General features: G+C 60.0%; 7 protein-coding genes across 7 annotated transcripts; 3 read left to right on the forward strand and 4 right to left on the reverse strand.

Moving 5' to 3' along the window:
* Positions 1 to 733: 733 nt before the first annotated feature.
* Positions 734 to 4663, reverse strand: PLICBS_008149 (uncharacterized protein; the record flags this gene model as incomplete). Its single annotated transcript, XM_065601331.1, has 3 exons — positions 734 to 1307; positions 1358 to 1681; positions 1740 to 4663. 3 exons carry the CDS (start codon positions 4661 to 4663, stop codon positions 734 to 736), a joined length of 3822 nt encoding a protein of 1273 aa, XP_065457403.1.
* A 1385-nt stretch (positions 4664 to 6048) lies between these two features.
* On the forward strand, positions 6049 to 7719 carry PLICBS_008150 (uncharacterized protein; the record flags this gene model as incomplete). Its single annotated transcript, XM_018324363.2, has 1 exon — positions 6049 to 7719. The coding sequence occupies one exon, from the start codon at positions 6049 to 6051 to the stop codon at positions 7717 to 7719; it is 1671 nt and encodes a 556-aa protein (XP_018177542.2).
* Positions 7720 to 7923: 204 nt separating this feature from the next.
* Positions 7924 to 9363, reverse strand: PLICBS_008151 (uncharacterized protein; the record flags this gene model as incomplete). The annotated part of the gene is made up of 1 exon (XM_018324362.2): positions 7924 to 9363. The coding sequence occupies one exon, from the start codon at positions 9361 to 9363 to the stop codon at positions 7924 to 7926; it is 1440 nt and encodes a 479-aa protein (XP_018177541.1).
* A 3960-nt stretch (positions 9364 to 13323) lies between these two features.
* PLICBS_008152 (uncharacterized protein) lies at positions 13324 to 13758 on the forward strand (the record flags this gene model as incomplete). Its single annotated transcript, XM_065601332.1, has 2 exons — positions 13324 to 13330; positions 13544 to 13758. The coding sequence occupies 2 exons, from the start codon at positions 13324 to 13326 to the stop codon at positions 13756 to 13758; spliced, it is 222 nt and encodes a 73-aa protein (XP_065457404.1).
* An 872-nt stretch (positions 13759 to 14630) lies between these two features.
* PLICBS_008153 (uncharacterized protein) lies at positions 14631 to 18128 on the reverse strand (the record flags this gene model as incomplete). The annotated part of the gene is made up of 3 exons (XM_065601333.1): positions 14631 to 15059; positions 15114 to 17860; positions 17936 to 18128. 3 exons carry the CDS (start codon positions 18126 to 18128, stop codon positions 14631 to 14633), a joined length of 3369 nt encoding a protein of 1122 aa, XP_065457405.1.
* Positions 18129 to 20244: 2116 nt separating this feature from the next.
* On the forward strand, positions 20245 to 21467 carry PLICBS_008154 (26S proteasome regulatory subunit 8; the record flags this gene model as incomplete). The annotated part of the gene is made up of 2 exons (XM_018324359.2): positions 20245 to 20479; positions 20533 to 21467. 2 exons carry the CDS (start codon positions 20245 to 20247, stop codon positions 21465 to 21467), a joined length of 1170 nt encoding a protein of 389 aa, XP_018177538.1.
* A 243-nt stretch (positions 21468 to 21710) lies between these two features.
* On the reverse strand, positions 21711 to 22859 carry PLICBS_008155 (uncharacterized protein; the record flags this gene model as incomplete). Its single annotated transcript, XM_018324358.1, has 3 exons — positions 21711 to 21934; positions 22036 to 22488; positions 22619 to 22859. The coding sequence occupies 3 exons, from the start codon at positions 22857 to 22859 to the stop codon at positions 21711 to 21713; spliced, it is 918 nt and encodes a 305-aa protein (XP_018177537.1).
* Positions 22860 to 24938: the final 2079 nt, after the last annotated feature.

A 24938-nucleotide genomic window follows, 5' to 3' on the forward strand; every position in this document is an offset into this window, starting at 1 on the left:
CGCCCGCAACCTGAAGGATCCGGTTCATCTTGTCCATGGAAAATTCGTATTGCGTCTTGTTTCCAGCGCACAAGTTGTTGAAGTAGCTTCGCGCCGGTGGTCGGGGCAGTGATTCGTCTGAGATTGAAGAGAGATACTAAGGTTATAGGTGTGTCCTGTTTAGAACGTAGAAGGTGGTACCGCCGCTTTCGCGGTAATACTCGTGGCAGTGGTTGCTCTGAGCTTGAAGCGAAATACCAAGTTCACAGGCGTGTCCTGTTTAGAACGTAAAAGTTGTTACCGCAGCTTCGCGGCAGTATTCGTAGCAGTGGTTGCTCTGCGTTGAAAGGAAGGATCCGATATCAAGGTCACGGCTGCAAAGAAACTCTTCGAGCGAGGGGAGGCAGATGACAGTCGGATACGGCTGAGCGACAACATACTCTCCAGCTGGGTGCCCTGACAGTCCTTTATATATCGGCTATGCGCGTTGCCGCGGTTGCCAATACTGCCACACAAATCGTAAACAAGTTCTTCAAGGATCAAACTCTACTCTTTACATGAATCTTTCAAAGACAAATGAGCGGGTGACTGACGTCGTCAAAGCCCGTGCTACCATACATACGCTGCGCCACCCAAATTGTCCTCGAGCTAGTACGCCAAACCGGCCTTCATATCAGGCTACACAACAATAGCCCAAAGTCAACCTGAAAGGAGCATCTTTCTGCATTGCTCGAAACATCAAAGCTTTCCGTGCCTAGTCAATACCCATCCCTCCGAGCTGTTGTAACAAGAAGTCAATAGCAACTTTGTCCTCAGCCGACGGCTCGGTCAGAGCCTCTGTGGCAAAGGCTCGGGAGATAGCCTGCCGGTCCGACATTGCTATAGCCCTTCTGGCCAGGCCACCTGCCGTACTGAGAGAATTCAGTTCCTTGAGCAGGCAAGTCGCCGCGACGACGCGAAAGCTCTCGAGCTCCCCAGTCCCGCGGTAAGACGAGGGAGCCTCGCTGGCGTCTTTGATGCAGCCAACGACCAGGCATGCCCAAGACATCTGAATCGCCTCGTACCCATCATCTTCGTCGCTGTCATCGACCGTGTCGTCGCTCGCCGTTTCTGCGCCCTTGCCACGGCTGGGGTCGCGAATCAACTTGGCAATCCACGTCATCACCCGATCTGTCTCGTCCTTGAGTCGAATGGATACTTCTCGCTGTTGCCGCGTCTGCGTCCCCGACTTGTTCAGAACCGAGCCACAAAAGACTTCTGCTTCCGAAATGCATGTTCGTGGATTGTCCGAAAAGTGCCACATGTTTTCCGACATGGCATCCTCGTATCTGTGTCCTGTTAGTGAGGCGTCAACTCGTCTACACCGCAGAAGCCCTACAGATTGCGGATCTTCCAAGCTTGTTGCGAGTACTGAAGGTACGCCGTTTTAATCCCGCGCGAGTATAATTCAGCTTGCACTCGTCCCATCAGCTGGTCCCAGACGGATGGGCCATCCATGGCAATCTTCCTGTGAATATGCTCGTTCCATATCTTCTTTTCATCGACTTCGCGGTACAGCCGTCCGAGTATCTTCTCGGAGCGGTGGAACCGGTGTCGGACTCGGCCCATGCCGTCTTCACCGTCGTCGTCACCGTCCGCGTTATCCAGTATGTGGCTGATCTCACCAAGGTCATATACTTTGACAGGTGGCGCAGGCGCGAGACTGTACAAAATATAAGTCAGCAATTGATCGCGTCGGGTTCTCCGACATGGACACTTACAAATCAGGCCGTGATCTGGGCGCCTTGGGCATATCGAAGAGGGATACAGCAATCCCAGTCTTGGAATAATCAACAGCGGTCGAGTGCATCTCTGCCAGCTTGATGCAGCTGAGGTCGTTGGTGCCTTCGTCCTCGACGTCTGCCAGGATCTGATGCCGATTGGCGATCAGCCCGAGGATATCCGACTTCATAAAGTTGATGAAGAACTCGGCAATGTCGTCGCGTGTGACTTGTCTATCCAACTCTGGGGGAGTCACTCTTGGATAGTCTGCTGGCGGAAAGGTTCGCTTGGGCTCTGCCCTCGCGTCCCAAATAACGTTGTACAGGTCTCCATCGAGGTCTCCGCCACTGAGCTGGCTCGGGAGATCGCGCGAGCCTCTCTGGCTGAAGACGACGCAGTTCTGCAAGCTCCGCAAAGGATGCGATTCTGGAGGTGTCACCATCGTGACGCACTGCACGTCACCGGGATGCAATGCTGGGCAACGAGTGACAATGACAGGGCCGTCTTCCAGTGTCTGATCCATGCGGGCGCCGCTCCTGGTATACGTCTTGTCATAAGTGACGTAGACCTCATTCTCTCCAAGAAACCCCGTCTCGTCCATGATGCCGAAGAGGGTCACCCCTTTGTCGACAGGGATGCGTGCCTTGTGCTTCAACAGCCGCAGCTCTCGAAGAACCACATGCTCAACGACGGACTTGAGAAATCGGTCCCGCCGATAGTCGATGCTCATCTTGTCCAGTTGCTTGATAAAGGATGGCAGGCCCACCGCGCTCCCAACATCCTGATATCGCAAAAAGGTGGCCGTATTGGTCGCACTGGCTGTGACGGCACGAAGCATGTTAAGCGCCTTGTTCTGCAGCGTCATGAACCAGTCGTCGCTTGTACCCATATCCTCCAGGATCTTGATGACTTGGCGGTTGAGGACCAGGCGTAATGGCCTCGAGGCCACATCGCAAATGCCCAGCTCCGTCATGTCGCGGCTGGGAAACTTCATCATCGACTCCTTGCGCAGGCAGATTACCCTGCCACGCAGCCTTGAGTCGAGCGCGAGCATGCCCTTGTAGCCGCCAAAGCGGATTTGGAAGCAGGTAGGCGCGGCAGATCGCATCGGAAGGGAATCCCAGACCTCCTCCATCGCCTCCCACGAGATTGTTCCAACGCCGTCGCTGAAGACCCGTGTACCATCCGCCGACTTGACGTCTGGAATGTAGCGGATGTTGATGTCGGACTTGAACAAGTTCACTGCATATGGAGTTTCCGAGAAGGCTTGGCCAATCCGAGCTGCGCATTTCGCAGCGACTCGAATGTTGCTGAAGTCACCCAGCGTCTTGAGTATCGTGTCGTGGTCCTGGCGCTGCCAATCGGCGTCGACGAATGGGGCGAGGAACCACGTCGAGTGCGATCGGAGCGACGAGTGGGAGAAGCCAAGGAATGAGAAATGCCTGCCAGCGATACGGATCCCGTCTCGTAGAATGTCGTGGTACCGCTGGAAGATCTTTTCGTTGGAAATTTTGGGGTTGAACGAGAGATCCTGGCCGTTTTCGTCGCAGAAGCATACTCGTAGGAAATGGTCTCCGTGGTTGGGAAACATGCGCAGCACCCGGTTCTTGCTCTCTGCATCGGGGCCCGAAAGCAAAATGCGAGTCGGTGTCACCATGGCCTTGAACACCCAGGTCTGGTGTCGCGGCAAGCGTGAACCGTAGACGCCAGATCGCAAAGGGTCTTGGCTGCGAAGTTCAAGCTCTGTGTCGATGACACCGGCCATCAATCGCGCAGGATCAATATCTGACGGCTCAGTGCCAGGAACTGGGTATGGTATCTTTTGAAACAGCGGCTTCATTGCTTCAGTGGTGAATGGAAGCTTGCCCTTCCACTTGACATCCTTTGCCGTGCGCTCGATGATGTCTAGCACGCCAAGTCCGTGGAATGGATGGAGGTAATTGTTCCAAACGAGCTGTTGCACCAGAAACAACAATGGGAATGGCAGATTGACGTCTCTCGCAGATCCGAGGGTCTGCATTCTGCCCTCAAACGACGACATGGCAGTGACGTAGTCATGAACCACTGGCTTTGGCGACATCTCGACCATGATGCCTTGCTGGCTCACTGGCAAGATGTCTTGTGCTTTGAGGCTCATCACCGTTGGCCAGTACTCGCTTGTGAGCGTAAGCTCGTAGACCAAACAGTGGGCGACGTATTTGGAATGATCCTGCCAGGACCCGGTCGTCTGACGCTCCCACAATTGAATGGGGTTGAGCGTCACGCCCTGGATCTTTTGGTAGAACCTGGGGGGTTCTTCGAGGACGAGCGTGATTGTCTGCCGCCGGTTGTCTGCAATGAGATCTTGGATAATCTCGTATGGTACGTCGACGCGGGTGTCGTTCTCCAGAGTGACCATCAAACACTGACGGCCAAACTTGGCAAAACCGGGCTGGCGTAAGGACGTCTGCCGCGCAAACGTCAGGTTGGCCGTGGAATCGGCAAAGACCATCTTGCCGCAGGCGATTTCTCCCACGGCACAGACGATGGCAGGTGCCCGATGCCCATCGTTTGGGGCGCGCTGCCGCTCGTCGCGTTCATGGCGGAGATGACTCAAGGTCAACTTATTGATGGTGCGATTGCTTTTCTCGGCAAAGATTGGCGTGGTGAGAATGTACAGCCTTGGGATATCGCGGGTGTGTCCGTTTGGATGGGGCTGGGCTCCCTCGTCCAGCTTTGATTTCGGGGCTGGAACCTTGCCGTGCCGTTCCAGGAAGCGTTCACCATCGCGGGCGTTGAGAAACGACAGAGATGCAAACGGCTTCCGCTTCGGCTTGTCCACGGTCCAGTCGGCGATGCCAAGGACGTTGATGAAGGGCGCGAGCTCCTTCTTGAGCGACTCCTCGGTGAGGGTGATGTTGACGTTTCGCAGAAAGACCTCCATGGTAATCGCGGCCGTTTGGTTTTGACAAACGATGGAACGGCAGCTACGATGGAGGAGAAGGAGCAGCCTGTCGAGCAGCCTGTCGAGCAGCAGCCATCAGATGGGGCGGGGAAGCGGAAATCGGGCCACAAGAAAGACGGGAAGTAATGGGCTTGTCACACCCGAGGAATATGCAGCCTGCCGTCAAGGATGAGCCGCAAGATGCCAGTGGAGGGTGCCGGAGGCGACGCAGGCTGCATTGGGTTGGGGGAAAGCCGACGGCATGCAGCTGTTCGGACGAGTGGTCGAAGGCTTTGGGCGAACGGCGAAGGTCAGCTTCCATGGGCTTCTGTGGCAGACCGGGAGGCCGTGCCGTCTGCGTCAGGTCATTCATTTCCGCCTGTTCGGGCCCTCCAGGTCTCGCCAGCGGGGAGCTTGGACCCCTGCGAGTGACGGCCCTGGAGGGCTTCACGGAGCTCTGAACAGGACCAGGAGCTTGGGCCAGCCTACAGCGAAGCCAAGCCAGCCAGCCCGACCCCACCTAGTAGTGTTCCCAGCATAGGTCCCCTGGCGCTTGGCCACTTTGGGGCATCGGGCACGGCAAGGCTCCACGGGCACTGCCGGTCTGCAGCAGTGCAGAACCTAATCGTGGGTCGAGCGCATGTCATCGCATCATGACGAGAGACGATTCTTTGAGAATGGCACCCAGAGAAGTTGGTACACGCCGATTAATGCGAGCCTTCTTCTTTGCCTCTGAGCCTCGACAGAGGCCCCAACCCTTCCATTTCAGCTCGAGCCCGTCCAGGAAAATGGCGGGAGCCGCCGAGCTAGGAAATGGCAACGCCCAACAGTCACTACCACCTACACAACGCAGTCGTGGAGATTGTTCGAGGAGAAGTATCTACGGATGCTCTGGGCTGTCGCTTATCCAGCATTTCACTTAAATAGTCAAGGTGAGACAGCACAGTCCAACACAACTCCTCGGCGGGACCCTGACCCTCGGTGAGCCCTCGGTGAGTGCGGGGTTTCAATTCGCGTTCCCGCGGGCCACGGTGGGCTATGATGGCATCGCGGGGCTAAACATTTACCACGGCTCCCGCGCTGGGTAAACCCGACCCCATTTGCCGACTCGGCTAGCCAGCACGCCCGTCGCCCAACTCCACCACCACCATACATAACGGTAGCCGTCGCCATGCCCATCTCACCTCACCTCACCTCACAGAGAGTCCCTTCGCTCTTGTCCTCGAGGAGGGCGCCGTCTCGTTCAAGCAATCTCGATTGAGCTGCATTTCCACAATCAGTGACCACCCCGCCCGCAACCCCGCGATCTCATCGTGAGCCCGCAGCCAGCCAGCCATCTAGCCAGCCAGCCACATACGATACCCATCCGGCCAACAACCGTCGCCATGTCGTCGCCCCCGGGAATCCTCTACGTGACGATGCAGCCGCAGCCCGGCCTGCCGCCCGCCCAGTTCCACGAGTGGTACAACAACGAGCACGGCCCCACGCGCCTGCGCATCCCCCAGATCTTCACCAACGGCCTGCGCTACCGCTCCTCCTCTGCCTCTGCCTCAAGCGGCGGCGATGACGCCCAGCCCGGCTTCATGGCCGTCTACGACGTCACCGACATGGCCCTCCTCGCCACCCCGACATACACCTCCCTCCGCGCCAACCGCTCCCCGCGCGAGGCCCAAACCATCGCGCAGGTCGACGTCCGGCGGCGCTTCTTCGACCTGCTGCACACGCGGGCCTCGCCGCTTTTCGCGCCCCTCGAGAGCCTCACCGACGAGGAGGCCGACGGCATCGTCACCGTCGCGGTGGAGGTCCGGCTGCGGGGGGAGGGCGAGGGGAAGGGGGAGGGGTGTGCTGAAGCGGGCGACGCGTATGCGAAGTGGTTCGTCGAGGAGCATGCCGGGCTGCTGTCCAAGGTGCCGGGGTGGCTGCGCTCGCGGCTCTTCAAGACGTCGGCGCTCGAGGACGGGGAAGATGCAGGAGGGGCCGTGTACTTTGCGCTGCATGACTACGCGAAGGAGAATGGTCTGGGGGGAGAGGAGCACAGGGCGTCGATGGATACGCCTTGGCGGACCGAGGTGTTTGACAAGTACGTCGCGTCCAAGGGCCGGCATACGTGGTCGCTCTTTTACGTCTTTGGACCCGCGCCGCGCGAACTCGAGTCGCTCTCCTCGCTCCCCGACAAGGCGGCATTCACAGACCCCGACGGCAACACGTCCACCGTCCCAGGCTCCGATCCGGTCCTCAACTCCTACATCACAACCCCCGATGGACTCACCCTGCCATACCGGCTCGAAGGCAACCCCTCCCCCCGCGCCCCGACCGTCGCCTTCTGCAACTCCCTCCTCACGTCCCTACACATGTGGGATCCCCTCATCGCCATCCTCAAGCGCTCACGGCCCGACCTGCGCATCCTCCGCTACGACACCCGCGGGCGGCACGCCGTCCCGCAGCCCCCCACGCCCGCCACCCTCGAGGCCCTCTCCTCGGACCTCGCGCACCTCCTCGACGCGCTGCGCGTCCCCACGCTGCACGCCCTCGTCGGCGTCTCCATGGGCGGCGCCACGGCCCTGAACTTTGCGCTGACCCACCCGCGCCGCCTCGACCGCCTCGTCGCCTGCGACTTCAACGCCGTGTCCAGCCCGGCCAACACCCAGGCGTGGAGGGATCGCGTCGCCGTCGCGGAGAGCGATGGCGGGAGCGGCATCAAGACTCTCGCTGAGCAGACGGTAGCGCGGTGGTTCCACCCGGAGAGCATGCACAACGCGGACCTGGTCAAGTGGATGACCGGCATGGTAGCGGAGAATGACGTCGACGGCTTCAAGCACAGCTGCACCGCGCTCTGGGACTACGATATGAAGCCCCAGATGCCGAGCTGCGGCGTGCCGAGTCTGCTCGTGGTGGGCGAGGGGGACGCCAAGGGGGCACTCGTCAAGGCCATGGACGGGTTCAAGGGGTCACTCGGGGCCGAGGGTGCGGAGCTGAAGATTGTGCCAAACGCTGGGCACCTGCCCATGTGTGAAGAACCAGACGCCTTCTGGGGCGCCATCAAGGACTTTCTCTAGACATCCGGCCGTTGTTAAATACAGACTTGTGCTAGTGCATGCCAATATCATGTGGCAGTTCCATGTTGCCAGTCTGTGTTCTAGGTTCGTGAGCTCGTACAAAATACACTGTCCGGTACGCCACATCAATGGGCCAGAGACTCAGTCCCAAGCCAGGCCGTCCCATGTCATCAGAAACCTAGCTTTCCTGGGTATTTCCAATCTTCAAAGGCCAGTCCATCGCCTGATCGAGTCGTGGAACAGCGAAAACGTGAAGCGAAAGGAAATCCGACTGACACCCCCAAACGCAAAGAAAAGGCCCCCCCACGATTGTGCCTGGTCAGTCTCACGTGGCGGCTGCGGAGGAGCGTTTACTGGTATCGGCGCTGGTCGACTAGCCATCTCGTTCTGCAGTCGGGTTATCCATGCGGCCGACACGTCGTCACCGAAAAGCCTGCCATGGCCTGTTCCAAGTTCGCCAAACAGCGAAGCAGCCGATCTCGAAGAACTGCCGAAGAGCTTGCCCGCTTGGCTGGCCTTGGCTCTGGTCGGCCGTTCACGAACGGGTCGGAGCTTTCCCGAAGACGGGTATGTCTTGGCCTTGGATGGCGACGGGGGCAAAATGTTGAACTGGCATGCGAGAATGCCGAAGCGAACCTTGTTGGGAGACTGGTGGCGCGCGAGAGGACTGTTGTTGCAGTAACGGACGAAGCTGTCCCGAAGCCAATCTCGAATCCTGCCAGTCTTGGAGTCCGTCTTCCAGGCGCGGTCGCTTGATCCGTCGCCGACAATCTCGTGGAAGACGCGATCCTTTGCGCGGAACGTGCGTTGGCGCTGCGGTCCTGGGCAAGGATTCTTGTTCTCGCCGCGTCCGTCCCCGTAAATGATATCCCAGGTGGCCTTCTCCGAATCGGACTTTTCGACGACGAAATAGTCCATCAGGTAGAACTCCTCGAGGTTCGGCAGGTGTCTTGCAAGGAACTGGTACAGGTGTGTTGGACAGTTTCCACCGTCGCGTACCTCGTGCACCTCTTGGCACGTCTTGCACTTGGCAGGATATGTTTTGGCTGGCTTCCACATAGGCGAGACACGTACGGCGGCCCGTCGGATCTTTTCGAGGCCGGGGCAAGAAAAATCGACTTCCAGGGCACGGTCAGTCTGGTGCAAGTCGGGGGGCAGGTAGTCGAGGGTGATGAGATCCTGGGACCCCTCGAGCGCAACGAGCACGCCGTTATCGAGTCGCAGCGCTCCCTCGCGCGAGGCCAGCTGCCTAGCGAGACTCGAAGACTCGCTGCATGTGCGGCTCATGGTGATGAGATCGGCATGAAGGGTGTTGTAGTTGCTGATATCGGCAACGCGAACGGGGTAGCAGGCGACCAGACGTGCCGGGAGAGGTGGCTTGGTGAGAGACTCCCTCTTGATGGCGAGCGACACTTCATCGAGATGCAGCTGCCGGTGGTCTTGATCGTCGTCGTCATCCACAAAGGAAAGGGGCGGGAGGAAACGAGCGCGCCATGTCGTCTCGGAGGGCTCGACTTTGACGAAGCTGACGCCAGGGCTTTCCAGGTACTCCTCCCACACTCTGAGGCGAATCTCTGGCGGCAAGTTCGAGAAGAGGGTAAATCTACGGTACTGAGGAGGGACATTGAACGTGGCGGTCGGCATGGCAAAGCTGGGGGTCGCGAACCATTTGCGGTGACGAAACGGAGGATTTGGATGGCGCCGCGAGGATTTGGACCTTTTCAAGATCGTCTACGGCACAAGCATTAGCAGAAAAGAAGTTGTAAGGTGTCGGCGAGGAGGTACTTGAGGCAGGAACCAGGTTTGTTGGTTTGGTTGGGTTCACCTGCCCAAGAGATGTTTATCGGGCACCAGCCAGCGGGCACATGGCGGGTGCCGACGAGCGAGACGGCGGCACTGCTATGTGTTGCTCGAACGGAACAGAATGGCGGCTGCGGATGCGAGAGATGACGGAAGTAAAAGCAGGGGGAATTGAATGTGGTTGAGAAGGGACAATAAGGATCCCTCCGAGTGGTAGTGAGGCAGTCAGTCGGTGTGCGTGAGCAATGAAGCAGCAAGACCGCTTGTTGTGGTGGCGGCAGGCAGTGGACAGTGCACGCACAGCGAGACACAGGGTGGCTGCCTGGATAAGGTTGGGCGGTCCCTGGTAAGGTTGACTGCTGGGGTCCTGAGGCCGCCAAGGCTCCGTGCGACGCTCACTCCAGCCAGGTCCCGTGTGCCAGCCGCATTCTACTCAGGACCCTCCTCCCGATGGCTGCAGACCATCGTCCACTGGGGCATGGCTTGCCGGTGTCACCTGCACCAGAGCCTCACCACGAGCTGCTGCATCTCTGCCAGATGCTAGCGTTATTATCGCCTGGCAGATTTAGGGGGAGACTACGTAGTGTCATGCATGCACAGCACGATATCGGCATCGCTGCCTCTCCCAGTTCATGGGTGCTGCGACTCGACCAACGAAGTGCCTCAGGGACAGTGGTAGACACCTTGATCGAGTTCCAGGTTACTCTAGCCCGTCCTCTCGGTGGCTGCAGACCCTCGCTCACTGGGGTATAGCTTGCCTTGGTTGCCTGCACCAGAGCCTCGCAACCGGCTGCCACATCTCAGCCAGATGCTAGCGTTGTTATCACCTGGCAGATTTGGGGGGCGATTGCGTGGTATCGTGTATCCATAGCACGATGCTGGCATCGCTGCCACTCCCGGTCAATTGGTGCTGTGAAAGGAAGTGCTCGGGAAACAGTGGTGGGCACCTTGATCGAGCCCAGTGAGCCTGCCTACCTAGTAGGTACCTTAGCCACCTCCAGGCCGGGCGACTGGCTGGCTGCCAGCGAGGCCACGCAAACAGACCCGGAAGGTTGAAGCGACAGCGAGGGAGCTTGCCGAGCAGGCATGGAAAGCGTGGTAAGTGCTAACTACTAGGTACCTACCTAGTAGTCAAAGGTACCTAGCATGACGACGGCCGGCCGACACCTCACACCCCTCGTCCGTGCAGTATGGATGTCATCGGCAAGGGCAAGCTCGATCCGGGGGGGCGGGAATGTCCACCAAGGGACCGCATCCATGGATTTGGCGCAGGGCCTGTCTGCGCGCTATGGGCACAACCGAAGCCCCTGCCGACCACTGGGCAGCGGGGTGGCGTCCGTCTGGCACACGGGGAGTGCGGGACCGCCACGAGGGGGGAGCTGCCCACGTCAGGTCCCGTCGCCTTGCCCAACCGCTGTGAGCTGATGTTGTGGGCGCCAGCATGGTTGCTCTGGCGAGGGACGATGGTCGGATGCCGAAACATGCCCGCGACCACCAGCAAGCTTGAGACCCGCTACCGCACACAGGTGGGTGGGTATGCTACCTAGGCCTAGGTACATAACTTGCCAGGATGGTCGACACTGACTGACTCGACAGCGCCTTGACAGGCAAGCTTATTTATATTGAACCTTTTTTCCGGGCGTGGCACGGTCCGAGTCGTGGATGCGACCCCTTGTGCGCGACAACGGGCATCCGTTGAGGCAGCAGCACGCGCTGGCCAATTGACCCCCGTAACAACACTGGGCAATTATGCGTGGCTCGGTCTTCTGGTGATTCCCTTGGCTGCCATTGATATGATGGCGAGGCTGCAGAAGAGTCTGACATAGAGAAGAAGAAAACGCGTCAGGCGCCTTGCTCATCACCCGTCGAACCCCGGCTCGGTCCGGAACACCGGGCCTGGCCAGACCGAGTGAGTCGCCACGCGTGCGCCGCGGCCGGTGCGCCGTTTCGAAGAGCATACATTTGCCTGCTTGATATAGGCGACGCAGTCGGGCTCGTTGCGTGGGCGAACATTGGGCCACACAATCAGGTAAGGAGAGAGAGAGCCACAGCCTTCCATCTCCCGCCGCCGTTGGGCGGTTTCTGGAAGAGTATAGATAACCATTCGCAAAGCTATCTTCTGCTATCACCAGCGTAGTCTTGGCGCAGTCATCGGCGCAATGGCAGCAGGGGCACGCAGTCCAATTCGGGGTGCAAAGAACAGTGCAAAGAACAGCGAAAGCAGCAATGCAGAAGCGGGTCCAAGAACCGGTGTGCAAGAATCAGTGCAAGAAGCAATGCAAGAGGCAGCGCAAGAAGCAGTGCAAAGAATGGTGCAAAAGTGGTGCAAAGAGCGGTGCAAGAAGCAACACAAGAGGCAGTGCGAGCCGCAGCGCCTTAGGCATCGCAAGAAGCAGTGCACAAGATAATGCAAGAATCAATGCAAGCCGCCGCGCAAGCCGCAGCTTCCAGAAACAGTTCAGCTTGTTCAAGCCTTCAAGGGCTGACTTGGATGCCACGCGCACGTACCTTGGCAAGCAGGGCACGCCTTTCTGCCGAGCTTCTGTAGCCCTTCGACCAGCGCCTTGGGTCTTAAGTGTCTCCATCGCCGCCGAACGCGCTCCAGGCTGGACAGGAGCCATCCACGGCACCCTCGGATCTCCATCGCGCGGCGCGCGCGCTCGGCGGCGATGTTGCAGTAGAACCGCAAGGCGGCTGGCGAACTGCAGGTGCGTCGGGTGCCAGGTGGGTGTGAGGGGGAGGAAGGGGGACAAACCCACCCAAGGGGAGGGACAAACCCACCCCAGGGGAGGGACAACCTGCCCAGACTAGCGCGGGTGGGCGTGTGAGGCGGCAAGCCCACAAGCCAAAAGCCAGCTGTCGGCTTTGAAGTCAACCCAGCTGTGTGCGGCCCGTTCCCGTGCAGTCCAAGAAGAAAAAGGCGACAATTCGCATCCCCCAGCACAAGGGCGTGGCCGTACTCGGCACCTGGGGCACAATCGGTACATGCGACCGCCTGTGGGCGCCTCGAAATTTTCCGTACCTCTCGCGAGGCAACTTTGCTTCCGCTGCGACGACGATGCCATCCCCATGTGCCCTCGGCCTGGCGTGCCCCTCCGCTGCGTGTCGCGCCCCCTGCTCACTCATGCATGGACTCTGCCCTGTGGGAGGCTTCGATCCCCCAGCCGTGGCTGGGCGAAGCAACGCTGGCCTCCGCGCCGCGCCTAATGGCCTCGACTGTCTTTAAACAGAAGGATTGGATGACTCGTGTGGCGACGGTGAGCACCCCGGCGGACCGCGACCCAGCTCTTGTCAGTCACCCAGCTCTCAGTCACCCAGCGTTTGTCAGTCAGTCGGACGCTGAGTATCATCCACATCGACTCTGCTCAACTCGGACTCCATCTCCCTCAAGTATAGCGCATGTTGGGCAATGGCAGCCGACCAGTGTCATCCGCAGCCATACACCCCAAGTATAAGACCACAGCTCTCCCTCGCTGCCCTCTCGCCCATGAGAGATTTCCCTTCTCCCCTCATGTTCGCCGCCAACAGCAAGACGCCAAAGAAGCCTTTGGGCTAGACCAAGAGTTGCGGCTTACACCTGTCGCCGCCGGCTCCAGTGACACGGCTCGAACCCGCACATCGGCTCGCGTGCGTCGCGCAACTCGCCCCATCATTGTCACCGCCCCTCTGAGTATCGGAATCTCGCTTGTCCAACACGTCTTGCGTCTCTCTTGAGCGGCACATGCGTTTAGCTTGAGCACCATGGCCGACAACTCGTCTCACGTTGCCGTGTGCGGCGATCAGTATGCCTGCCATTTCTCTTCAATGTCGCGTACTCTCATCCCCTCCGTGATCTTTGCCATGCCCTTCTCCCCAGGTCAACCTTTTCTATTCCCTTCATCGGTCAACCCCTAACCCCTTGCCCTCCCCAATCCCATCACTGTCTCGCACCCTCCTTCATCTCACCTGTCCTCGCACTTCCCAGTCCAGTCCACGACTGACATCTTACTCTCCAGGCCACATCAGCAGCCTCAGCCCCACCCAGAACTTCCCCAGCCTGTCCCTGAACATCTCAACTACAGCATCCAACGCTACGCCGACCCTGGGACCAACCTGCCGGCCACCCACCCCGACGCCTCGCTCCGCCCCCCTCCGGGCTTCTCCTCCCCCACCCCAACTGCCGCCGAGGCAGTGGCCCGCGCTCAAGCCATCATCACCGCCGTCGACGCCGCATTCCAGACGCAGAACGGCAGCACTTGAGAGCAGAGAGGCAGTCGCCCACCGACGATGCTGGGCGGTGTCATATCTTTGGACGATATACCCCGGCGCCATGGCGCATCTTGGGCCATAAGGTTAAGGTCCCACTATGTCTTTCTTGGTGGGGGATGGAACATTGTTTGGCTTGGGTAACAGCACGACTCTTGGATATAGAACGGTAAGATCCCGTCCCATCACGAGTGCCCGAAGCATGATGTCACTGACGGTTCATCAACAGTACAGCTTTGCAGATGCAGCAGATAAAAATAGACCGCAATGCCCCCAAACTCACATATCACTCAAAATCATCGGCCATTTCCACAATTGGGCATGTCGCACACGCATCGCTCGTGGATGGCGGTCGCCAGTGCCGCCGGTGTCCCTCGTCCCGTGGCCCGTGTAAGTCCACCTCAGCTGGTGCCGCCGGTGGGGAGTGTGGAGGCACGCGCCCAAGGCCCACACCCCGCTGTCGCACCCCGGCCATCGCGCAGCTCGCCAATCACCTGCGGCCGTACCGCCAGATTCGGAAATGGGCTCCATTTCTGCACATCCGTTGGTTTTCTGCTCACTCACGCCTGCACGGAGCACGTTGGAAACTGCCCAGGCCACCACCGGCCACCACCATCCGACACAAAGCCAAACGTCACAGAGCGCAACGTCGTCACGCACAATTCCCAGGGATAATCCACCTTTAACGTGCTACAAATGCTACTCAGTCACCCTGTAGGCATGGTCTGCCAATGAAATACAGTAAGGAAATGCCTCCAGCGCCCTCATGCAATGTCCTGTCCCTTCACGCCCGCGTATACCTAATCTCGGCGGGCGCGCCTGCCATCGCCGGCCAACGCCCTCTTTGTCACCGGTCATCACCTCAATCAGGCTTGGAATGCCTGCCCGCGCGTCGATCGTCCAATCGTCTTGTAGGTCTGGTAGTTGCCGTCCTTGCCCATCACGTCAAACCTCTCCAGGCCCATCACGTCAGACGTGTAGCCGCTGAAAAAGTACCCAATCACCACGACCAGGTACGTCAGCATCAGGATGCTGCCCTTGAAGTAGTTGCTCTTGCCTTCTCCGTACACGTAGCTGAGCAGGAACACGCACAGTATCACCGTCACCATGTCCCACTGGGGAAACAGCAGCGAGAAAGTGTACATGCCCGGCTCGCCGCCTTCGGGGATATTTGGGTAGATGGCCGAGAAGAGCACCAGACAGGGAATCTGAAGCAGGCACACTTGCAGCGCGTAGGCGGAACCAATTTCCATGGAAAGGGCAATGTTGCCGTTCATGGCAAACGAAATGGCGTTCTACACAATGTTAGCTGCAGCCAAATCTCACACGTTCGCGCGGCCAGGACTCACCAGGAACTCGGTCGTGTTGGGGACCAGAGCAAACAACGTAATACCGAGAAACTTTTGGTCAATCGCAAAGCTCTCCAAAACAACGTCGACAGTGTCGACCAATATTTCGGCAATCACAGCGTACAGAATAGTCGCCCCGAGGAGGATGACGGCGCTCTTGGTTCGGCCCCAATTTGGCGCATCATGGCCGTGGCCGCCAGCGTGAGCCGTTGCCGTCTCTGCGGCGATGACGGCCGGGTCACCTCCATCCGGGAACGCCGCCGCACGAGGCGCCTGCCTGGTAGTGCCACCAGCCGAGCCAGCAACGGCCGATATCTTGCGCACCGCCGTCAATCGGTCTCGCGAGGCAATGGTGGCTGCAGCGGCGGCAATTTCTGCCACTTCTCGTGCGAGTACAGTGTTGTCGGCATGGCTCAAGCCGGGCACATGGATGCCCGGACGCACCGATTCGCTTGACTTGGGGGGGACGACATGCGGAGTCGAGGACATGCCATTCGGGGCGGCGTCCTGGTTCGCAATCGACCCTTGCCGTGAGGCGTCGTCATTGTTTGGCTGCAGTCCAACCTGCTTCAGGGACTGGCCCAAGATGCGCTTGTATAGGTGAGAGTCGCGGATATCCGTGCCCGTCGTCTCTGCGGCCGATGGTTGCGAGGCTCTCAGCAGCGACGCGTGTAGCTGCTCCTCGTGCTTCTTCTCCTCAATCTCAGCGTTCCAGATGACGGCGGCATGCGTTCTGAGGGTGAACCAGAGACCGATGAGGTACGCGAAGAACAGCATGAAGGCGGCGAGGTAGCAATAGGGCCGGACTGCTTCGAGGTAGAAGCGGTCATCGAGAGCCGGCGTCTGGGAAAAGTAGCAGCGGCGGCAGTCACGTGCGTCTCCGTGGCTATTGGATCCGCCGGGGCCGTCTTCGCAGTCGAGGCAGTTGAGCTCGTGGGTGCCGTAGATTTGGTAGAACAAGGTCGGGCCAAATGCGCCAACCGTGGCAAAGAGGAGCATCGTGGACGTCACACCTGCCGATCTAGCGTTAAAGCGCTGCGTCTTCCTCTTAATGGCACCGAAACACATCGAGATGCCGGGCAGGAATAGGATACCGGCAAAGATGCTGCCGACGATGCTGCCCTCGACGAGCTGACCCTTTCCTTGGCTGAGAGCGACGCAGTAGAGGAAGACCTCGACCACGGTGGCGAAGAAGGCATTGATGGCGGCGCCGAGACCCATAGAAGACTGAGCCGAGATGGACGCCACTGCCTGGCCAATGAAGTATGCCAGGGGAATGATGGACAGCAGTCCGGCTGTGAAGAGAAACGCCGGAGAGGTTATCAGGTTGTCCAGGTGAAGCACCCGGTCCAGCACGAGCCAGTCGAAGATGACGAACATGACCACGGCCATGAGGTTAATGAGGAAGATGTTCGTGCCGTCGATGGTGTACTTCCAGTACTTGGAGCCCACCGCACGATAAGTGCAGAGCAGGATCGATGAGTCCGGGGCGTCATTGTCGCGCGTGTATTTGACGTGAGACTCGAAGGACAGCGCCAGCGGATGGCGCCGGAGGTGATCGAACAAGAGAATTGTAACCTTTCCCATGGGAATGGTGAATACCAGGAACCAGCAGATGGCCGAGATGGCGATCAGCAACGGCGAAATGAGGCAGTAGAAAAAGGTGAAGAAGATGACTCGGCCGATGTTCCACTCGCCACGGCCGAACAGTCTTCGCTTCATCCTGGGATGGCCGTCGCCAGACTCGCCGCGTCGTCCGCGCCCCAAGAGGCTGTCTGTCTCGCTGGGGTCTGAATCGATGCTGCGTCTGGAGCGACCGACGATTGATCGGTTGCGGTCTGGGGGCCCAAAAAAGAGCCGTCCGACTTCGAGGTCGCCGCTTTGCCACTGCTCGTACTCGGAAATGCTGCGGCCCTCATCGCCATCTTCGTCGATGTAGGCTTCGTCCTTCTCGAGCCGAACAAACTTGCCAAAGGGATAGAAGAGGTAGCCAGCCAATCCCCATAGAACCCTGCCATACTCCCTGCCGCTCGGAGCGGCCGCAAACAAAAGGCAGAAGATGGCGCCAAACGCCGCAAGGCAGGCCATCCACCAGCCAAAGCACAACGTCCAAAGCAGGTTGAATAGAAGCAACCAACTGCTGACGTGGCCGCCAGGCGTCGAGTGAATATCTGCCTGCGCGAATTTTTGAATCGATCGATCCTTCTTGTACAGGGCGGGCTTCCAGACTCGGATACCGAAAGGGTGCGTCTGGTTAATTGCCTGCTGTCTGTCCTTTAGCGTGAAGCTCTCGGCCTCGCTAATGTCGCCATCCGAGTCGCAGTCAACGTGCTCCTCTAGAGGGAGCTCTTCATCGTGGTCCCGGGGCTCGTCTTCCTCGTCTTCTTCGGCAGTCGCGGCCGGGACGCCTCGTGGTTCGGCTTCGTCCTCTTCATTGTCGCCGCGATACGACTGCAGGCGGGGCAAGCTGCTTGGAGGCGGCGGCGGCCGGCGCCTAGAACGATTTACCGCGGCATCGGCCTGTACTTCGTGCGTATCGTCGTCGGCGGAGAAAACTTCGCCGCGGTGCGGCGTGTTGGACGAGGTGCGTCGATTCAGCTGCGGCTTTCGCAGTCGCGTCAAGGATTTGACGCGATCGCCCGACGAGGGCGCGCCGGGGCGGACTTGCGGTGATGCAAACGTTCGTTGCTGTGACGAGTCGGCAGGACTTCGCGTTGCGCTGGCCGTGGCCGACGACTGTATGGATCCTGGAGAGGCAATGAAGGAGTCAGTTATGCGACTGGGCGTGGCGAAGAGGGCAGCGACCCAAGAAGGGTGCTCACCATAGCCGGTAGCCTCGGGCCGCCGTCGCACCGTGTCGGTGGACTGGTAGCTCTCGGAGAGGCCTTCGGGATCGCGGCGAGCCGAGGGCTCAGACTGCGGGTTCGGGAAGCGGGTATCCGTAGGCGACGTGGCATCCGAGGCCTCGCTGGGGCGTTGGCCATCAGGCGCGCCCTCGTTTTGCGAGGGGTCCATGATCTCCGGGCCGGGCAGCGAGGTCGACGCCCAAGGACGGGAGAGTGTAGACTCGATGGGGCGCCAGTTTCGTGACGGTACGCGTTGGAGGAGCGGTCAGGCGTTCGTGGTCAGTCGCCGTGGCTGGACGAGGGCGACGGAAGCAGCGCGGTCAGCACCTAAGGTTCTGGGGCCGAAGCTCCTTATCAAGGCGCGACAGGACTCAAGTGCGCTTCGTGGTGCACGGCTGCCCTTGCCGGGCTGGAAGTCGCGGGTTGAAGTCGTTGCTCTGTGGAGACGGCAGAGCAAAAAGATCAAGGACCCGGCGGCGATGAGGTGAGCTGAGGTGGTGGGCAAGTGGAGAGGGAGGCGGCCGGCTCAAATGAATGCACGCAATACGGCAAGGCCGGGGCCAAGACGACGGGAAGCTTTGGGGTGATCGGCGCGGCGGCACGGCGCTGCCGGCTGGCTGGCGATTGGTGTCGGCGCAGCCCAGTGCGACTGCAGGTGGCCTGGCCTCGAGCTACGGGTGTGGGTTGCGGTAACCTTGCGACCTGGGAGGGTGCCGTGCGGGTGCCGTCGAGGGGCCTCAGTGGAGGCCCCGGGCGGTGCACCAGTGGTGCAGCACTGGCGGCTCCGGCAGGTGGCGCCTGGCGCGCAAAGGTGCAGATGACGAGCACCGACAGGCCTCTTGGCTGGCTGACGTGCTCGCGGCCGGCGTCGTGAATGGACGACTGATGCCGTCGGTCGGGCGGCGTGCTGCCCAGGCGTGTCGTACGAGCGAGGCAGCTGGCCAGTGCCCGGCAGGTCGTTGCTATGACAGTGAGGTTGAGTTGGGGTGAGGTGCGCGAGCTGGGGAGCTGGGGAGCTCGTGTGGATCTGCCGCCTGTGGGCTCTGGAGGATTATCGGCGGGAAGCGGGAAGGGGTGGATGGACAACGTGCAGGCGGGCTCCAGCACTGGTCTGTGGGTGTGACGGGTGCCAAGGTAAGGTTCAGTGGGCGGGTGATTGCGCTGGGTGGTGGGGCTCATGAAGATGCAAGAACCAGTGCCCGACCTTCTTAAACGTCGGGCAGACTTATTACTCGCACAGAAGATAAAGAAAGCAGACCCTCCCACTGTACGAAGCCAGAGGGGCGGGCGACTGCAATCTGTACAAGTACATGCCAATCTGAAGCACGACCATAATCCCTTCTATCTGCACGCGCGCGCGCACACCGGCAGGGCGGATCCGAGGGAGGCAATGCCATGCCATGCCATGCTGTGCCATGCCGTGCCATGCGATGCGATGCTCCGGCGCGATGAAACTCCCTGCCGAAAGGAGGTGGCCATCCGGAAGAGGCTTGGCCACAAGACTCGCTCTCACGCATCTTGTGATCTTGCAGCCGGCCGAGGGTTGCAGCCGCCGCGCGTGGCCAAGCACTGCACCGGCGCTCGCCCCCGCCGCTATGATTGCAGTGCGAGCCAGCCACCTCATGGCTCAGTGGGCGCTGTCGCTGCACACAGTCTCACTGTTGGACGGATTACCGGGTCGTGGCCGCTGGCGGTCAGGTTGTCGACAAACCCGCCCTGCATCGACTGCAGGTATTCGCCGTGCCTGCCATGCTCCCTTGACCGTGCCGCATCAGCTCACGCAATGGAATCCAATATGTGACGGTAGCGACTGAGCAACCAGCGCCTGCATAAAAGCTGTCGTTTTTTTTACACGGCGATGGCGCACGGCGTACTTGCACAAGTAATCAGAGGCTGCATGGCACATGCCGTGCAACGTGAAGCCACCAGCCCCCTTCTAAATCCAGCAGACCCGCCCAGTGCGCCCAGCGGCCGCTCCACCACATCCAGCGTCCCCAAATGGACCTACGTACCAAGCGCATCGGAGTTCGGCAAAACGCATAATCCGCGCTACCCACCTTCGCCGCCCTGACGCTGCTGCCGTGGCCACGAGCTTACGAGACCGCCTGCAGCCTTGTCGAGCTCCGAAACAACGTCCCTCCAACCATCGCGGTCTCTACGTCTCGTCATCCATCGGCCTCCCTACAGCCTGCCCATTCGCAACGCTCATCAAGGGTGAATCCTCGCCGCCAGCGCCCATCGATTCCGCCGTGCTCTCCCCTTGACGCCCTCCGAGCACCGGCACCATGGCGCTCGACCAGTATTATCACAACAAGATCGAGGCGATGAAGCTGGAGATCCTCAAGGGTCAAGCAGCTTTGCGCCGCCTCGAAGCTCAGCGAAACGACTACAACTCTCGCGTCCGGTTACTACGGGAAGAGCTGGGCCTGCTGCAACAACCAGGGTCGTACGTTGGCGAGGTGGTCAAGGTCATGAGCACCAAGAAGATTCTCGTCAAGGTACACCCTGAGGGCAAATATGGTCCGTCGTCACTCGAGCCCTCGCCCTCCTCTGTTTACTGATATGCCTGGTAGTTGTCGATGTGTCCGACAATGTCGACGTTGCCAAACTTACCCCCGGAAAGCGCGTCACCCTCCTGTCCGACAGCTACAAGCTTGAGAAGCTCTTGCCCTCGTCCGTCGATCCGCTCGTGTCCCTCATGATGGTGGAAAAGGTTCCCGACAGCACATACGACATGATTGGTGGCCTGGACCAGCAGATCAAGGAAATCAAGGAGGTCATTGAGCTGGGTCTCAAACACCCCGAGCTCTTTGAGTCACTGGGTATCGCCCAGCCCAAGGGTGTCCTGCTGTACGGCCCTCCCGGTACCGGAAAGACGCTGCTGGCGCGAGCCGTCGCCCACCATACGGCCTGCAAGTTCATCAGGGTGTCCGGCTCCGAGCTGGTGCAAAAGTACATTGGCGAGGGTAGCCGAATGGTCCGAGAGCTCTTCATCATGGCGCGAGAGCATGCGCCGTCCATCATTTTCATGGACGAAATCGACAGCATCGGCTCGTCGCGCGTGGAGGGGTCGTCTGGTGGCGACTCCGAGGTCCAACGGACGATGCTGGAGCTTCTCAACCAGCTCGACGGCTTCGAGCCCACCAAGAACATCAAGGTCATCATGGCCACGAACCGACTGGACATTCTCGACCCCGCGCTGCTGCGGCCAGGCCGCATCGACCGAAAGATCGAGTTCCCGCCGCCAAGCGTCGAGGCGCGAGCCGATATTCTTCGCATCCACAGCCGGAAGATGAACCTGACGCGAGGCATCAACCTGACCAAGATTGCCGAGAAGATGAATGGGTGCTCGGGTGCCGAGCTCAAGGGTGTGTGCACAGAGGCCGGCATGTACGCGCTGCGCGAGCGGAGAGTGCATGTGACGCAGGAGGACTTTGAGCTGGCAACGGCCAAGATTCTCAACAAGCACGACGACAAGGAGGTGTCGCTGGGCAAGCTATGGAAGTAGTCGTGCGACTAGTTGTCGCGGTAGGAGGGACTGCAGCAGCGCATGGTCCAAGGGCCAGCGATGTGGTGCGAATTGAAACTGTACAACAGCGAATAGCTTTCATGCGTGAAGTGATTTCATTCGTGCAGAGGTGAAAACGTCCCGGCATTGTGCGGTCGTTGTATACCAGGCAGCGGCAACGTGCAAAGCTACAAACTTGAATTCACTTGTGCTCAGGCTATCCAACGCCACGAAGAATTCCAATCATGAGCGAGCCTTGGGTGCGTCCGCCTCGCCGAGCGGAGAGATGACACCGTGCATGCCCTTGTAAGGGGACACCTCGGCCGGCTTCCACTCCAGCTCGTCAAACAGCCGCGGGTCCTGCAGGCGGAAGACCTGCACGTGCAGCGGGCGGCAGCACTTGATCATCTCCTGCTCGCTGTCCGCGCCGAAGCCCCAGGCGGAGAGGTCTCCTCCAGGACATGTGCCTGCTGCTGTCAGTACATACTCGTACGAGTGAGAGAAAGCCGACGTAGGGCCGGTCTGCGTATCATATCATTTAGAAGGGTATCAGGTGAGGCAAACGTACTCAACGCCATGAGGAGGTCCTGCTCAGCCAGAAACTCGATGCTGTCGCCCTCCCGCGCGGGACACGGGCTCATAAAGTACCGTCCCGCGTGGTCGAGGCCCGTGACCTGGAAGATGTTGATGACGTCGTGAACGTCGCGCTCGTCGAGACCGAAGGGGGCGACGGCGCGGACGAGGTTGGAGTGGCAGTGGAAGTCGTAGGTGTCGCCGGGGGAGAGGACGGCGTTGATGTAGGGGTCGCAGCGGGTGCCGAGCAGGTCGTGGACGCGGCCGCCGTTCTGGTCCTCGCCGTACCAGGCGAGCGAGTCGTGGATGATGGTGGCGAGGGGTCGCATGTAGGGGAGCGTGGACCACAGGCGGTCGTGCGTCGTGAGGTGCGAGGCGTGCAGCTGGCGGGTGCGCGAGGCCCAGAAGCGCTCGCGGGGGTTGTGCCGGTTCCAGATGTTGAGGTCGCCTGTAGTACACACATGTTAGACTTGGCGATTTCATGAACGGTGATGTGAGACGCCGTCTCGAGAGATTGAGGATGAGAGGGGTATGAGTGTGTTGACTGAAGCTGCCTGTGGGTAGAGTTGAATACTGACCGACTTGGGCGCCTTCGGGCGTGCTGATGCGCACGATGCAGCCGACGGGCACCTCCCACGCCTTGCCGGAGCGGATGGGCAGGGTGAACTCCTGGATCAGCTCGCGCGGTGCGTTCTGGATGGCGTTGTACGAGTTGCTGTCGACGGTGAGCGGCGAGCCCTCCTTGGAGAGGTACGCCGGCACGGGCGCGGGGAGGTTCTCCCGGGCCTTGAGGCGCTCTTGAATCTGCGGATCCGACATGACGGACGACGGTGCGCTGGATGAAGCTATTCGCAGGGCTTCACGTATGATGCTCGGCTGTGCCGGATGAGCGGGAGTGCAGGGCGCAGACAGTCAGACCCGTGTCTGCGAATCCGTCTTATACGCAACGCTGGTTTTGAGTCTGCGTATCACCACCACACGAGAGATGTAATGCAAGCAGTGGCTCTCGGGGAGGGAGGCTCGCGAGAGAGGCAGGGCGTTGTCTTTTTCATGGCACGAGGGTCTGCGAGGGCTCCAGCTGAGGTCGGGTTGGCATTGGTCAGTGCCCGCGCGCCGAGTCCGGCGTTTAAGCTCCATGCCTCCCCCGGGATTGCGGGGCTCAAGATGGTGGAGCCCCGGGGTCGCGATGCGGGAGAGCGCGGTGCCGCGGGCTACCCTATAGAGACTGCGGCTTCGAGAAGCGGCATCGCCACGGGGAAATATTCGCATCGCTATATCAGACTCCGTCTGATTGATGCAAAGCGGCTTTGTTGTCCTTCATATCTAGACATTTTCATGGTTCGCTCTGCTTCTTCTGCCTGAGATGTGGCGTTTTCGAATGCGCGGTGCATCTCACTGCGAGCCCCCTGTATGAGTGAGGCCCGGTAACGGGAGAGCTATCGTCGGAGAGGGTCCCCGACGTCTACAGAAGGCGGGCCCGGTCGGTCAATGCGGGCGACGAGCGGCCAAGGAAGGACGGGAGAACTTCCAACGGCTATTGCCGGGCATTGGGAGTTCTTCGCTTGTCCCATTCGAGCCGGGATGCTCAAGACAGCGAGGGCGGTCCCCTCGACCCTATTCTGTATCGACGTCTCAACTCACGTTGCACAGAGTCTCCCCCTTTGACACCTCGCTGGCGGGGAGAAAGAGTCACGTCAATCACCTGCAGGATGGCACACATGGGCCTCGCAGGGCCGGTCTGGAAGCTTTGATTGCCAGATCTGCGGTCCGGCGGCTGACGTGCCTGCAAATCAACCCGCGCAGCCAAGCACGCGCGCCCGGACTGGCGACCTCCCGTGGAGGGTACTCCATACAAAGGGTCGGGATAAGCACTGCGCTCACCGAAAGGGGGCCACCTCCCACAGAGAGGCAGTGGTGGTTGCAAAGCCCTGGCATGCGATGGCATGGCTGGGCGAGTGACAGCTCGAGCCGAGCCTGACTGCCCGGGATGAGCTGCGGTCAGGTGCCTGGACAGTCTGCACGAGGGACGCGGATGCCGCCCTGCCTGCCCTTATCGATGGCCTCCTTCCTGTACTACGGTGATGGGGATCAGCAGCCCGTCAGGGCGGGATGCAAGATGACGGAGAAAGGCGAGCGCTTCCCCGCAGCCAACAACGACGGAATAGGCCAGAGGGGGGCACATTCAACAGTTCCTCGGATCGGCGGCGCGGGCGCGAATGACGGGCCGAACTGGACGCCGCTGCCGCGTGCACGGAGTTCCAGTGCATGTCCCAACGGAAATGCTGTCCGGAGCAGGCGACTTTTGGTGTCTCGTAGGCAAGAATGCTCAGCAGGTGCTGCACCTACTGTATTTGCAGCAGTTCGGCTTCAAGCTCTCCTGGACCATCGCAGTGTCGACGAACGACCCAGTTATCTTGGTCATGCCATGGGCAAGCTCGGGCTGCTCAGGCGCAGGGTTGGGATACTCGGAGCAAGCGAGGGCGGCTCACGGAGGGAGTGACGTCGAAATCACCCATGCGCCCACATTCCCATCATGCGATGCAATGCCATCATTTCGACCGTTCCAAAAGGGCGCATCAGTCGACGCAGGGCGTACGATTGCGGGAAAAGGCCCCCTTCACCCCCGGCGTTGACGCACCCAGGGTCCAGACGAGTCGACGGGACGCATGAATGACGATCGCAAAATGGCCCGGCGTGCGGTGTCTGCGGTGGATGGGGAACCGGCTGACGTCCAACAGCGGCACGGCTGTGGGCTCTCCTATCGCTTTCTGCGGCGTTCGACGGGCATCTTGGTCGAGAAGGGGGGCGGTGCAGCCAGGTCTTGGGAATGGAAATTCAGATCGCCGTGGGCCCTGATCCATTGGCGCGCTGACACGACTGGCTGTTCCAGCATTACAC

This window comes from Purpureocillium lilacinum (assembly GCF_023168085.1).
Source record: "Purpureocillium lilacinum CBS 284.36 DNA, scaffold_6, whole genome shotgun sequence".
Lineage (NCBI taxonomy): Eukaryota > Fungi > Ascomycota > Sordariomycetes > Hypocreales > Ophiocordycipitaceae > Purpureocillium > Purpureocillium lilacinum.